This window comes from Xenopus laevis, chromosome 8S, assembly GCF_017654675.1.
Source record: "Xenopus laevis strain J_2021 chromosome 8S, Xenopus_laevis_v10.1, whole genome shotgun sequence".
Lineage (NCBI taxonomy): Eukaryota > Metazoa > Chordata > Amphibia > Anura > Pipidae > Xenopus > Xenopus laevis.
The window spans coordinates 30395342-30410056 of record NC_054386.1 but is presented as its reverse complement, the minus strand read 5'-3'; the positions used below and the strand labels follow the sequence as shown (position 1 = coordinate 30410056).

The 14715-nt window shown below is 42.1% G+C and overlaps 2 protein-coding genes across 10 annotated transcripts in view; one reads left to right on the top strand and one right to left on the bottom strand.

The window, feature by feature from the left end:
• Nucleotides 1-3342, bottom strand: part of vav2.S (vav guanine nucleotide exchange factor 2 S homeolog) — a 108413-nt gene extending 105071 nt beyond the window's left edge. For 4 of the 9 annotated variants that reach the window (XM_018231845.2, XM_018231850.2, XM_018231846.2 and 1 more), the window contains exon 1: nucleotides 2206-3340. In XM_018231845.2, the coding sequence (XP_018087334.1) occupies nucleotides 2206-2412 (207 nt within the window). In that variant the 5' untranslated portion in view covers nucleotides 2413-3340. 9 annotated transcript variants of the gene reach the window in all.
• A 10328-nt stretch (nucleotides 3343-13670) lies between these two features.
• The window catches only part of LOC108699916 (putative uncharacterized protein BRD3OS), a 2247-nt gene continuing 1202 nt past the window's right edge, over nucleotides 13671-14715 (top strand). Inside the window, exons 1-2 of the mRNA XM_041575065.1 lie at nucleotides 13671-14114; nucleotides 14514-14715. The exon at nucleotides 14514-14715 is cut by the window's right edge and continues 1202 nt beyond it. The gene's annotated coding sequence lies outside the window, so the exon portion shown is untranslated. The remainder of the gene's footprint in view (nucleotides 14115-14513) is intronic.

Below are 14715 nucleotides of genomic sequence, written 5' to 3'. Positions count from 1 at the left end.
CACTTGGGCAAGGATTTATTATACGATCCATGGGGAAGGGACTGATGAGACTGAGATAGGAACCTTAGATTGTAAGCTCACTGGGGCAAGGATTGATAGAATGTGACAGGGACCTTAGCTTGTAAATTCCGTGGGGTCAGGAGCTGATGGGAATGTGGTAGGGAATTTAGATTGTAAGCTCATTGGGGAGAGAGGGATGGACATGTGATAGGGACCTTAGATTGTAAACTCACTGGTGCATGAACTGATGGGAATGTAATAGAGTTCTTAGATTGCAAGCTCGATGGTGCAGGGACTGATGGGAATGTGATAGGGACCTTAGATTATAAGATCAATGGTGCAGAGACTGATGGTAATGTGATAGGAACTTTAGATTGTAAGCTCACTGTACAGGGACTGATGGTAATGTGATCAGGATCTTAGATTGTAATCTCCACAGAAGAAGAGCCCATTATTTCTCCTGTTTCGCTGTATCATTTAGATTGTAAGCACTCTGGTCCAGCAGGGTCCACTGAATAGCTGTTTTTTGTCTCACCCAGCTGGATACATTGAATAAACTGATGGCTCTTATCCATCTTGTTTCTCAAGCAGTTTCACAGTAGATAAGGATTACTAATTATCCCTGGGGCACACATTCTGCTATTCTGTGTAATGATGCCAATCCTGCATCTTAATACTGTGTGCCAATTTCCCATTATACACTTAAAGGAAAAAAAAAAACCGCTAACAAAACATTTTTTGTGTAATTACTATTATGACGCAGGGTTGCTGAGCCTCAACCTGTAAACACCCACCAAGTAAAATGCAGGTGCCACGGTGGTGCAGTGTACATTAGTTACACTCAGAATCCAATAACCCATTGTTTCTTTTTTTCATTAAAGCTTTAAAATCCCCTTTAAAACATATTCAGTGTGACATTTCAGCCTGCAGCCTTTTGCAGTAACGTCTAATATCATTTACAGTAGGGGGTACATTATCCTTATAATACATGAGTGATACTCAGAGTTCCCTGTATAACTCAGCCTACAGCCTTGTGCCTTTACAGTATATGGTCACAGAACCCCTCAGTGACTTTTAATATCCTTATTTACAGTAGGGGGTACATTATCCTTATAATACATGAGTGATACTCAAAGTTCCCTGTATAACTCAGCCTGCAGCCTTGTGCCTTTATATGGTCACAGAACCCCTCAGTGACTTTTAATATCCTTATCATTTACAGTAGGGGGTACATTATCCCTTAAAATACATGAGTGATATTGAAAGTTCCCTGTATAAATCAGCTTACAGCCTTGTGCCTTTATATGGTCACAGAACCCCCTCAGTGCTTCTAATATCCTTTTATCATTTACAGTAGGGGGTACTTAATCCCTTATAATACATGAATGATACACTTTACACTATCCTATATATAAATTAGAGTAGGCAGTACATTAGTTTAGACACCGTTGGGTGATCCATGAAAGAAGCACAGATTATTTTAAAGGGGAACTCCACCTAACGAAAGAATGTATTCCTATGCAACTTTTCAATATTCATTCATTAAAAATGGTGACTGGCTTCAAAGTTGGGTAACTGTAATTGCAGTTGAAAGTGGTATTTGTGTATGAACTCCTGTTCTCCTTAACTCTGGTGCATGAAACAATGTAGGTCTGTAAATCAGCTGGTTTCTGCTACACTGTTTCAGGGGTCAGAACCAACAGTGAAGAGAATACAAACAGGCAGACACTGCTTTCTATAAAAGTGACAATTAAACAGAACTTTAACACAGGTAAAACTGAGCAATGGATGTCTACATGGAAGTTGCTTGGAATGACTTTTTGTTTTATTTGGCAATAAGGACTATTTTCGGGTGGAGATATCCTTTGGTGATGACCCCAGGAGTGTGGTTACCTTCAGATCAGGGCAGTAGCCTTATATGCAAGTATAAGGCACATTGCGAGTGGTTCCCTGCAGTGCGGCAGGGCTCCACATGCTGAACACAGAGATTGTAGCGCTGATGCAAATCTAAAGCTCATCTTTCAGGCAGACAATAAGCCACACGGCACAGAGGAGCAGAGATGATTCTGGGTTTGGACAGGACAGGAAGGGAGGGAGGGATAGGAGGATCACAGAACAAAGAGAAACATATACCAAAGGTCCACAATACAAAATCCAACCCCATATGACCTGATTGTTACCCCCCACGTCCCGAGGCATAGTTACCTGTGACATCTGGGGCCTGAAGTTGATGTCCTTGAGGTCTATAGATCCTGGGGAGAGGTTGTGGAGCAGCTGACAGAGCAGGACGCCATCCCGCAGAGCTTGGGCCAGGTCAAAGACCACCGCAGAAGGCCACACGACCCGGTGGTCCACTGGGAGAACTTTGCAGTCTATCAGCCAGCGTCCGCACTGCCGCCAGCCCTCAGTCATGTTGGCAAGCCTGGCACAGCAGGAATCCCCACGGAGAAACGAGGCAGGGGATCCCCTTTCGGCCACTCGGCAGATCACAGTCCGGGAGAGGGACAATCAAATGGCCAGCAGGTGTCCTTTTCTCATGCAGCGTGTATGGGTGACCATCCATAAGCTCAGGAGGCTTGTCAAGCAACCATGCTGCTCCTCCATGCAGCCAGCGTAGGGGGGAATTCCAGCAAAATCCCACGGTTATTAACCCTTGGCTGACTGCACAATCACCCACAGTACAGGTTCAAGCAGCAGTGTCCCAATCTATCCAAATTAGAGCAAGGGGGCCTCTTAACTGTTTGCAGCCCAATCACCTAATTAACCCTTTCCATCTTGTAGAATCAGTTTCTTCCCTAAGGAGGTCAACTGTACCCAATGTAATGGGAGGGAGCTCTGTGCAGCCTACTTGTTAACCCCTTAATCCCCCTTTAGGATCAGTTACAGCTCTGTGCACATAGAGGGGCATAATCCCACTGTCCTGCCCATTAACTCTTTCTTCCCTGAGGCAATAACAGCTGCTTAATGCAGACCCAATGTACCCTCTGGATCAGCTGCTGCCCCTTTGAATTGGGGCTCTTGGCTTGTTAACCCTTTCAGTGTAGGCTCTTGCTTGATACACCCAGCGAGGGGCTGCAGCTTATTAACTCTTGTCTAAGCACTTCCTAGGATCAGGGACTCACCCTTGCCTTTTGTTGCTGGGGAGCCTTGGGGGTCTCCTATCCCACCCTATGCACATGCACGCACTGCTTGGCGCCGGGGAGAACAGTGTGTTACACGGCTTTCTGGGAACTCTCCTTTCCCTGGCTCCGGCTCACTCCTCTTTCCGCTGCCACACTCTCCCGGACCACGGCAGTACCTTGTCTCTGCGCGCACACTACACACTGAGGAAGGAGCGCACATTAAGGGTCGGGTATCAGATGACAGGCGTGTCTATCCGGGAAGGGGGCGTGGTATCAGGAAAGAGGGGCGTGTCTATCTGTAACAGAGCGTTCCATGTGCTGAGTTCTATTGTCACTTCCATAGAAAGCAGCATTGGTTTTGGCCACGGCCTTTCCCATTGTCACCTCCATAGAATTTGTTAATCTAATAGAATTTATCCCTGAATTGGTACCGGTGCTGCCTCAGTGTCCCCTTGTCCATTCCATAAAACAAATCCCTGCATTGGTACTACTTCAATAAAACAAATCCCTGAATTGGCACCACTTCCATAAAACAAATCCCTGCATTGGCACCACTTCCATAAAACAAATCCCTGAATTGGTAGCACTTCCATAAAACAAATCCCTGCATTGATACCACTTCCATAAAACAAATCCCTGAATTGGTACCACTTCCATTAAAAATCCCTGCATTGGCACCACTTCCTTCAAACAAATACCTGAATTGGTACCGTTGCTGCCTGAGCGTCCCCTTGTCACTTCTATAGAACAAATCCCTACAATGGTACTAGTGCTACTTGAGCGTGTAGTTATCGCGTTCATAGAACTGAATCCTTTTGCAGTTATACTCAGGTCTGGACTGGAAGCCAAAATAAGCCCTTGTATTTCCAGTACACAGAGGCCCAAATGGCCTCCAGCAGCCTAAAATTAGCGAGTGTCTATGGCATCTTACAGCAGTCCCTCTGGCATTTTCCTGAACCCACATACTGCCAGTATGGGCCTGGTGGTACTTGTCATTTCTGTTCCATGTTAGAACAGATCTCTGCATTGGTATCACTGTCCCTTCCATAGAAAAGCTCTCTGCATTCTGGTACTGGTGCCGCGCCTGGTGTTGGCAGCAATGCTTAATCTTATCCACCCAATCAGACACAGCTAAATATACTGTTGGCAGCCCAGATTGTCAAGCTGTGGGTTCTGGCAAATGCCAGAGAGACTGTGCTGTAAGATGCCACAGAGATTCACTATTTAGTGAAGAGGTGCTTATTTGGGACTTTGTTTACTTGAAATGCCAGGGCCTATTTTGAATCCCAGCCTGGGCCTGCCTGTTGGGGCACTGGGTTTGGTAGCAGCTCCAGTGGGAGAACCTGTTTGACATTCAATATAGGCCCTGGCATTTCAGGTACACAGAGGCCCAAACAGTCTCCCACCAGGCCCATTAAATAGTCACTGTATTTAGCAATTTACAGCATTTGCCAGAACCCAGAGATCACCAGTCCGGGCTCGCTTCCCCCCTGCTACCAGAGCAGTCAGTCTATGGTTCCCACATTCAGCAAAAATGCACATTAGTCAGAATTTCCCCTGAACGAGCATGCTGGGAATTGTAGTTGTGCAGCGGTGTGCTTACTTTTGGTGTATTGCAGAAGCTTCTTGTTCTGGAAGTGGTTGAGACTAAGAGAATTTTTACTTTAAGATAATTCACTGTTCCCCTGCTGCTGTTTTGTGTGTTTGCACATTCACTTTTTTACACATGGGTGAGAGAGCACATTGGGCATAAAAAAAATGGTGTAAGCTCCATTGGGACAGAGGCTGATGGAAATTATGTATAATTGGGGTTGCCACCTGGCCGGTATTTTACTGGTAAAAATGATGCTTGATCCCAATGTTATTTATTGGGAAAAAATTCGAAATATACAGGAAGGCCAGTATTTTTTTTTTCCAAAAAAGGTGGCAACCCTATATGATCTGTCTGAAATGCCAGGGCCTATAATGATGCTCAATCCACAATCCCCCATATACTTGCCCAGTCACCTACGCAACAAAGAGAATGTTAAACTGCTTATTTGAAAAGCACTGAATTGCACCCAAATACACAACCATTGGGTTGGCATCTCTGATTCCTCCCCCCCTCATCAATATGCCAACAATCCCTGCCAATTTTCATACACCCTACCCCTTCTGGAGCCCACAATTTAGTATCAAATCCAGGACCATATACAGTCACCAGGCTTCACTTATAGTTTTCATGCATTTTTGCATTTCTGGCAGCTTTCCCGTCGCGTTGAGAGATGTTATTCGATGTATTAGGGAAGTCATAAACCATAATGGAATAATAATCTTTACTGCTGTAAAATATATATCCCAGGAATGCAAATAGCAAAAAGGGACAGACAAATACTGCTTCCAATATCATTTACACATAAATTTAAATCAATTAAAAACATATAATGACCTGTTTTACCCGGAGCCCTCCTGCTGCTGCCCCACTGCCCCCCACCCTCTATAGTTACACCCCTTAACCATTCTGTATGTTTGTATATGTGCACCACTGTATTTCTTCCTGATATAACTGATCTTTCTGCAGCTTCACCTTGTTATTTATATGTGTGTGAGCAATTATTTTTAATGTAATTGTAGTTTCCCTTTAGTAAAATTCCTGGAGCTCGGGGGTGCCTAGATTTAATCCCAGCAATGAGAAAGTGAATTGAAATTCACCCTTTGGATCATTAGAGGCCTATGCACAGGGGTATCTTTGTTAGCTCTGGAGTTGACGGTGGGAGGAGAAATCAGGAAGGGAGAGGCAAAACAAAAAGGGAAACTAAAAATCAAGGATATTGTGTGGGAGAGAAGCTGGAAATCAGCTCTGCTAACCTGCCAGAAGTCATTGGAGACGAGGCAGAGGGCATTGTGCAAAAGGAATGAATAGACAGCTAAGAGATAAGAGATGGCAAAAGCCCCAGGAAGAGGCACATATTATAACTCTAAAGCCTTATCCTCTGGCCTCAGAAGACAGAATGTATGACAGGCAGGTACATTAAGCAATTATGATAACAGTGTTGTTGGTTCTAAACTCAGGGCCGGATTTACATAGTGGGCGCCCCTAGGCCCACTGCCATTAGTCACCCCCATCCCCTCCCCTTTATTTGTGCATATTTTCATCATCTGGACCAGAGCAATGGGAATTGGCGCATGGGTAATTTAAAAAAATTGTTGTATCTCCAGCACATCACCTGTGTTTTTGAACCAATGTGGGTGTGTTTGGGCAGCATGCCGCCCCCCTAAAATCCTGCCACCCTAGGCCCGGGCCTAGGTGGTCTTTTCGCAAACCCGGGCCTGTCTTAACTCTGCTCTCTGGAAAATAGTCTTTGATATGTGAATTGTTGAACTGTTCTACAACTTCAGCCCCACACCATAACCATAGAGACTTTACAGAATTTAATGTAGTTTTTAAAAATGGTTGTAACATATACAATATATACAACAGTATATTTCCTTAGATCCTTTGTACAGTTAAAAAAACACAAAAACAGAGCTAACGAAGCAACAACCTACCAACTGCCAACCATAGACAAACTTTCTCCTTTTACATTAAGGTGCATTGAAACAGTCACAGATGGATTCCATTAAAAACCCCCCTTTGCCAATTCATCTGGTCCCTGCCAGGACAGAAACAGGACAGAGCCTGAAGGCTGGTGTATCAAATTTATAATAATAGCAGTGTACAACTTCTAATATCTCTGGAGTCATAAACACGTTGCTTCTGTCTGTCTATTCTACTAAATGAGAAAACGGTGATTAATGTACTTGGGTACCACAAAAGAACTATCTATAAGGGTTAGGTCACACTGGGCGTTTCGGGAGATTTAGCTGCCTGGCGACTAATCACCTCGTCTTTGCGGCGACCAATCCCCCTGAACGCCTTCCCTCACTCTTGCGCTGGCTAAAATGAAAAATCGCCGGCGTTAAGCACACACGACGATTATTTTTCCAAAGTCGCACGAAGTTGCCTCAAAGGGGTGACTCAGGACTCTAACTCTAACATTGATTTCATCAGTAGCTTTCCTTTTAAGAATCAAGAGTTTGACCTTTAACCTGCTAATAGGAATGACTGTTTTTTTTAAAGAGAAGATTGGGCCAGGAAGGACACACAGAATCCATGTTTCAGTTTGGAATTTGGATGAACCGCAGATGAGAGGTGGGAACCCCCCTCCCCCCAATGTAATTGATTAATGTACATTAACCTAGCCTGGGTCAGTGAATGTCTTCCTTAAAGGGATACTGTCATGGGAAAACATGTTTTTTTAAACACATCAGTTAATAGTGCTACTCCAGCAGAATTCTGCACTGAAATCCATTTTTCAAAAGAGCAAACAGATTTTTTTTATATTCAATTTTGAAATCTGACATGGCGCTAGACATATTATCAGTTTCCCAGCTGCCCCAGTCATGTGACTTGTGCTCTGATAAACTTTAGTCACTCTTTACTGCTGTACTGCAAGTTGGAGTGATATCACCGACCCCCCCTCCCTTCCACCCCCCAGCAGCCTAACAAAAGAACAATGGGAAGGTAACCAGATAGCAGCTCCCTAACACAAGATAACAGCTCCCTGGTAGATCTAAGAACAACACTCAATAGTAAAAGCCAAGTCCCACTGAGACTCCTTCAGTTACATTAAGTAGGAGAGATAACAGCCTGCCAGAAAGTAGTTCCATCCTAAAGTGCAGGCACAAGTCACATTACTGGGGGCAGCTGGGAAACTGACAATATGTCTAGCCCCATGTCAGGTTTCAAAATTGAATATAAAAATATCTGTTTGCCCTTTTCAAAATTAGATTCATTGCAGAAGTCTGCTGGAGTAGCACTATTAACTGATGTGTTTTGGAAAAAAAACATGTTTTCCCATGACAGTATCCCATTAATAATAGCACCAACTTCAGGTATTTTCTTCTAGTGCCACCATGTTTATTCCATTTCCTAAGTATTTCCTTTTCCAACTCGGGACAAGTGGGGGGTTACATTGAGCAAACAAGGTGATGCAGTCATACATGCTACAATTACGATCTTTTCCACGACCATTGGTGGTACAAAAGATCTTTGTCCACTCTACTAACGTTAAAGGAGAAGGAAAGTCATCCTGTACTTGGGGGTGCCAAATGTTAGGCACTTTCAAGTGATTGCATTGACTTACCTGAAACCCGGGCCGGTACTCCTATAAGCAGAAAACTGCACCGGCCCGGGGTTATACCAGTGAGCACCACGGAGCAATTCTCTTCCGTCTTCCTCTTTCTTTACGTGGCTGCACATGCACTGTAGAGTGAAAAGCCGAACTTTAACTTAAAAGTCAGCTATTTCGTTCTACTACGCATGCATTTGCCCCAGGAAATTTGAAGCAAGAAGACTTTGCAGGATGACTTTGCTTCTTCTTTAAGAGCTGAATCATCAGATGCAGGTAAAAACAAAAATAATTCTTTAGCTCTATCTAATGATTCAGCATTAACACAACGAAGTTGGGGCATCTTCAAAGGTGCCAGATTAAAATTTTCAGTCCTGCCCGATCAACGAGACGACTGATATACCAGGGTTTTTACCATTATTGTTCACCTTGTCTCCCACCACACACGCACAGATATTTCGTACAATAATATAGGTGCGTCTGCAGCCACTTTAAGGATGCTAACTTGTCAGATGATGTAAATGTTATGCAAATTCTAGTTCATTATCTAATTAAATAGTTATGAACTTGGGCATCCTATAGATTAGTTTGCAAAGAATATATATTTATGTTATGTAAACCAGACATTACTATTATAATTATTGCTAATACAACTAAAACAACTTTCAATTACAGAGATGCTTTCCGGAAAAGTATAAAGGCTCCCTGGCATTGATCAGAGAGGGTTAAGCAGCGCAGGAGAATGCCATTAATAAGCAGGGTCCCTAAGCTCCAGCAGAAGTGCTTGATGTGCACTTTCTCTATAGAAAGGGAAAGATAAAACCTGGTTATCGGAGAGATTAGCAAAATGAGGTGTAAATATGAACAAAATGCAGTCTCATCAGTATCTATTCAGTTGTCAGTTGGGCAGGTAATTTAATGGTGATAAAGGGAGAGACGTTAAATAACTCTGTGTCTTGGGGGAAGCACAGATCCAGTCCTGGGATTTAAAGGCCAACTCTTTGGACATTTGCTCATAGGATACATAGAACCAAATGTGGAACACATACAAAAGAATTATTCCTCTGGTGTCTGCAGCATAATTGTATTTAACGTGTCATGAGCTAAGATAATTTACAGACTAATGGCTCTTTAATTTACAAGCCCCGTCCTATCGGATGTCTGTTCAGTGCCTAATCCCCCAGTGTGCTTAGAAATGTACATTCTAATGAAGGTCTACAGGCAACGTGTCTGCTTCATTAAAATGAGATGCGAAAGTGAATGTTTGCTAATTATGCGCCGTGAATTACACATGTGAATGCTGAATCCATTTAACCTTCTCTGGGCAACAAAAGAAGCAAACGCATTGCCCTGCTCAGGTGCTGCTACTGATATATCTGGCACTGAGTCTTCATGTTTCCATTGAATGGATACACAGAGAAAACAAAAAAACATAAACATCAACACAGTCACCAGTAAAAAGATCAGTTCCACCCATTCATTCACTTCAATTTCACTTGTCTTAATTCCTAAGCAAATATTGACCAAGTTATGCTGGAACAGCCTTGGGCTTCTGGTGAAATGTTTATATACAATCAAGGAGTACATGTCATGTAACAAAAAACATACACCAGGAGTAGGCAGTCTCCCAAAGGTTGTGACCAGATGTCATGTCAGATGACAACGGAAGGCCCCTGTAATAACAAAAATATTTCAGGCCCATCCCTGCCATGACTCTCTTCATCCGCCAGTGAGAATTAGTAATAAATGTCTATTGGAAAATTGCCTAGAATTATATTTTCACCCTAAACCTAACAGGGACACACTAAGACATAGTACACGTTACTAGCACTTGGTGTTTATAAACATGTATTTGTTGCCATCTGCTGGAGATAACCTGTTAGTTACACTTTGCACATATGACAGTAGCATAATGTTCCTAATCCGCATAATCTGGTTTCATGGTTGAGACATGCAGATTTTCCAGCAGTGTAAATCATTATCATTGAATTGCTTTATGTTTTTTTGACATTTGAGAGGCCATAAAGGGGAGAGCAGTTTCAGTACAAATACTATGCTCAGCAATGCAGAAGTGGATAGGCTGTGCTTCCAACCATGGAGAGGTGGCCTACAGCAGGTAAGCTTTTCAGATGGTGGTGCCTTCTGTGTCTGTGACCAGCCAGTACAGTATGAGGGTATAGCTTATTGTGTGCCCAGAGCATTCCTTCTCTGTATATTTGTATTTATACAAATGGGAGGAGGTGCCATATTATTTCCCTTAGACAGTACAGTATGAGGGTATAGCTTATTGAATGCCCAGATCATTTCTTCTCTGTATATTTGTATTTTTACATATGGAAGGAGGAATGTGCCATATTTACTGATGGGCGAATTTGACCCGTTTCGTTTCGCCAAAAATTCGCCGCCAGCAAAATGTCACTGACGCCCATTAATGTCTATGGGCGTCAAAAATATTTTGTTGCACGGCGAAATTTTTTTGACGCGTGTCTTTTTATTTTGACGCACAATTCCATACAAGTCTATGGGCGTCATTTTTTCGGCGAAACAAGGCAAACAAAATCCGCCCATCCCTAGCCATATTGATTTACTTAGACAGTAGAGTATGAGGTATAGCATATTGTGTGCCCAGAAAATTTCTTCTCTGTATATTTGTATTTATACATATGGGAGGAGGGAGGTGCCATATTGATTCCCTTAGACCAATGATCCCCAACCAGTAGCTCGTGAGCAACATGTTGCTCTCCAACCCCTTGGATGTTGCTCCCAGTGGCATTAAAGCAGGTGCTTATTTTTAAATTCCAGGCTTGGAGGCAAGTTTTGGTTGTATAAAAACCAGGTGTACTGCCAAACAGAGCCTCAATGTAGGTTGACAATCCACATAGGGGCTACCAAATGGCCAATCAGAGCACTTATTTGGCACCCCAAGAACATTTTTCATGCTTGTGTTGCTTCTCACTCCTTTTACTTCTGAATGTTGCTCAAAGGTTCAAAAGGTTGGCGATGCCTGCCTTAGACAGTACAGTATGAGGGTATAGCTTATTGTGTGCCCAGAACATTCCTTCTCTGTATATTTGTATTTATACATATGGGAGGAGGGAGGTGCCATATTGATTCCCTTAGACAGTACAGTATGAGGGTATAGCTTATTGTGTGCCCAGTACATTCCTTCTCTGTAAATTTGTATTTATACATATGGGAGAAGGGAGGTGCCATATTGATTCCCTTAGACAGTACAGTATGAGGGTAAAACTTATTGTGTGCCCAGAACATTCCTTCTCTGTATATTTGTTTTTATACATATGGGAGGAGGGAGGTGCCATATTGATTCCCTTACACAGTACAGTATGAGGGTATAGCTTATTGTGTGCCCAGAACATTCCTTCTCTGTATATTTGTATTTATACATATGGGAGAAGGGAGGTGCCATATTGATTCCCTTAGACAGTACAGTATGAGGGTATAGCTTATTGTGTGCCCAGTACATTCCTTCTCTGTAAATTTGTATTTATACATATGGGAGAAGGGAGGTGCCATATTGATTCCCTTAGACAGTACAGTATGAGGGTATAGCTTATTGTGTGCCCAGAACATTCCTTCTCTGTATATTTGTATTTATACATATGGGAGGAGGGAGGTGCCATATTGATTCCCTTAGACAGTACAGTATGAGGGTATAGCTTATTGTGTGCCCAGTACATTCCTTCTCTGTAAATTTGTATTTATACATATGGGAGAAGGGAGGTGCCATATTGATTCCCTTAGACAGTACAGTATGAGGGTAAAACTTATTGTGTGCCCAGAACATTCCTTCTCTGTATATTTGTTTTTATACATATGGGAGGAGGGAGGTGCCATATTGATTCCCTTACACAGTACAGTATGAGGGTATAGCTTATTGTGTGCCCAGAACATTCCTTCTCTGTATATTTGTATTTATACATATGGGAGAAGGGAGGTGCCATATTAATTCCCTTAGACAGTACAGTATGAGGGTATAGCTTATTGTGTGCCCAGTACATTCCTTCTCTGTAAATTTGTATTTATACATATGGGAGAAGGGAGGTGCCATATTGATTCCCTTAGACAGTACAGTATGAGGGTATAGCTTATTGTGTGCCCAGAACATTCCTTCTCTGTATATTTGTTTTTATACATATGGGAGGAGGGAGGTGCCATATTGATTCCCTTAGACAGTACAGTATGAGGGTATAGCTTATTGTGTGCCCAGTACATTCCTTCTCTGTAAATTTGTATTTATACATATGGGAGAAGGGAGGTGCCATATTGATTCCCTTAGACAGTACAGTATGAGGGTATAGCTTATTGTGTGCCCAGAACATTCCTTCTCTGTATATTTGTATTTATAAATATGGGAGGAGGGAGGTGACATATTGATTCCATTAGACAGTACAGTATGAGGGTATAGCTTATTGTGTGCCCAGAACATTCCTTCTCTGTATATTTGTATGCAGGGGCGTAACTATAGAGGAAGCAGACCCTGCGGCTGCAGGGGGGCCCAGGAGGTATAGGGGCCCCATGAGGCTCTAGTTCATATACAATTTCAATAAATATTGATAAAACAGGACAACCTCTGGATATGTTGGGGGCCCTAAAATTAATTTGCTGTGGGGCCCAGTAACATAAAGTTATGCCACTGTTTGTATGTATACATTTGGGAGGGAGGTGTCATATTGTTTCCCTTAGACAAATAGTATTGTTAGTATGGTATATCTAACATATGCCATTTTTTCGAAAATTCTAAAACTTTTCTAACAACAAAATTCATTCTAGCTTTGGTATTTGTAATTTTCCTTCCCTTCTTTCTTTTTCTTATAATTTATACACCGAGGTGTATGATGTTACATATGATAAATGCTCAATAAAAATTTCAGTTTATATAAAAAAATAAATAATAATTCCTATTTGAAAATGATCTTCTACCTATGGTATATGAAATATATTCCTATTTTTTTCTTGGAAAACAATATTTTTAAATTTAAGAAAATTCGAAAAAAAAAAATAGAATGCATCTCTGCAAGATTATATATAACAAAATCAGATTGTGAAGTCATGCCACGATTAAGCACTTAGGGATATTTATATCTAACATTTCAAGGGGATTTTTTTTCTGCATTAACATTTTGAAAGTTGTTAATCTCAATCAATTTACTGCAAATTAAATATCACAACGGCAGTTTTTCCCCCAATAGGCATTAAAAAATATATAAATTAACAGCATTTTAGGGGGCCTTAAAAAGATTTTGCATTTGGGCCCAGTAACCTTTTATGATGATGTCCTTAACACCCCTCCAGCTATTACTGCCTGTACAGCAGTATTTCTTCTTGCTGACTTATAATAACACACAGCCTGTGAAGGTCCCTTAATGGTAGGGGCGGGATTAATGATGATTGGCCCAGAAGAAAGGCAGTAGGCATGTCACAAAGAGAAGCTTCAGACAGAGTAAAGGAGGATTTGATTGATAACGGTAGAACTGCTGAAACTAGGGACTGATGGAAAATTCCAAGACTGACATGGAATGAAAATTTAAAGAAGGCATTAGATAAATAATTCGGCTGTATCTTGCTTTTCCATGATGAATTGTAGTCCTAAGTGTATATCTATTTACGTTAGCTAGACAGGGAGAGCTAGAAACAGGCCTCCTTTTACAACCCTGGCCTGTGTTGTTGTTACTAGTAACCAGAGCAGCACTGAGGTTGAAAGGTGGAACCTCTTGTGAAGCTGCTTTGTTTCCTGGGGAGAGCTGTGCTTGGGAACACTGCCAGGGAAAAACGTTGCCATGGAGAGTGCCTGAGTGAATAAAGGAAAGCTGCCCTTGGGCAGGTAGGTCTTTTTGCAGCCCGACAGGAGTGTGCAGGGAACATGGGAAACCCATTAAACCATTTTACAAGGGGGTTGGGTGTAGTTGGCTACTGTTTTAACCATCAGATTAGCCAGTCGTGGCTCTATAGGGAATGCTGATGGTCTACTGCAGCACTGTTCTTTATATGACAAAGCAACTGTACCAACCTCTAGATAGAGGCAGGGTGCTGCAGTTTTGTAATTCTTAGAGAACTATTTAGTAATTGCCATCTGTGCTACAACGGAACACTGATTTACTCAGAAAGACTTCATTTTTCTGTGTTTAACCGCAACTCTGTGATGGGCGACGGCACTCAGGAAGGGGTCGGTCACTTTTTAAAATTGAAATTGCCTTTTTTTTGTCCTTGTACTCCATTTTAGGAACTATAATGTTCGCTTTCTACCTGCATGAACGTGAAGTGCTGAGATTTCTCGTCAGGTTGGAGAACAGTCTTCCATCCCTTACCATTTTAAAGAAGATCCTTAAAGAAGAGGAGCACACTGTGTTGCCATAATGCAAATCAATAGCAACTATTAGTGCATAAATGGACTGAGGGCATGCTCATCTGTGTTGCCCTTTTCA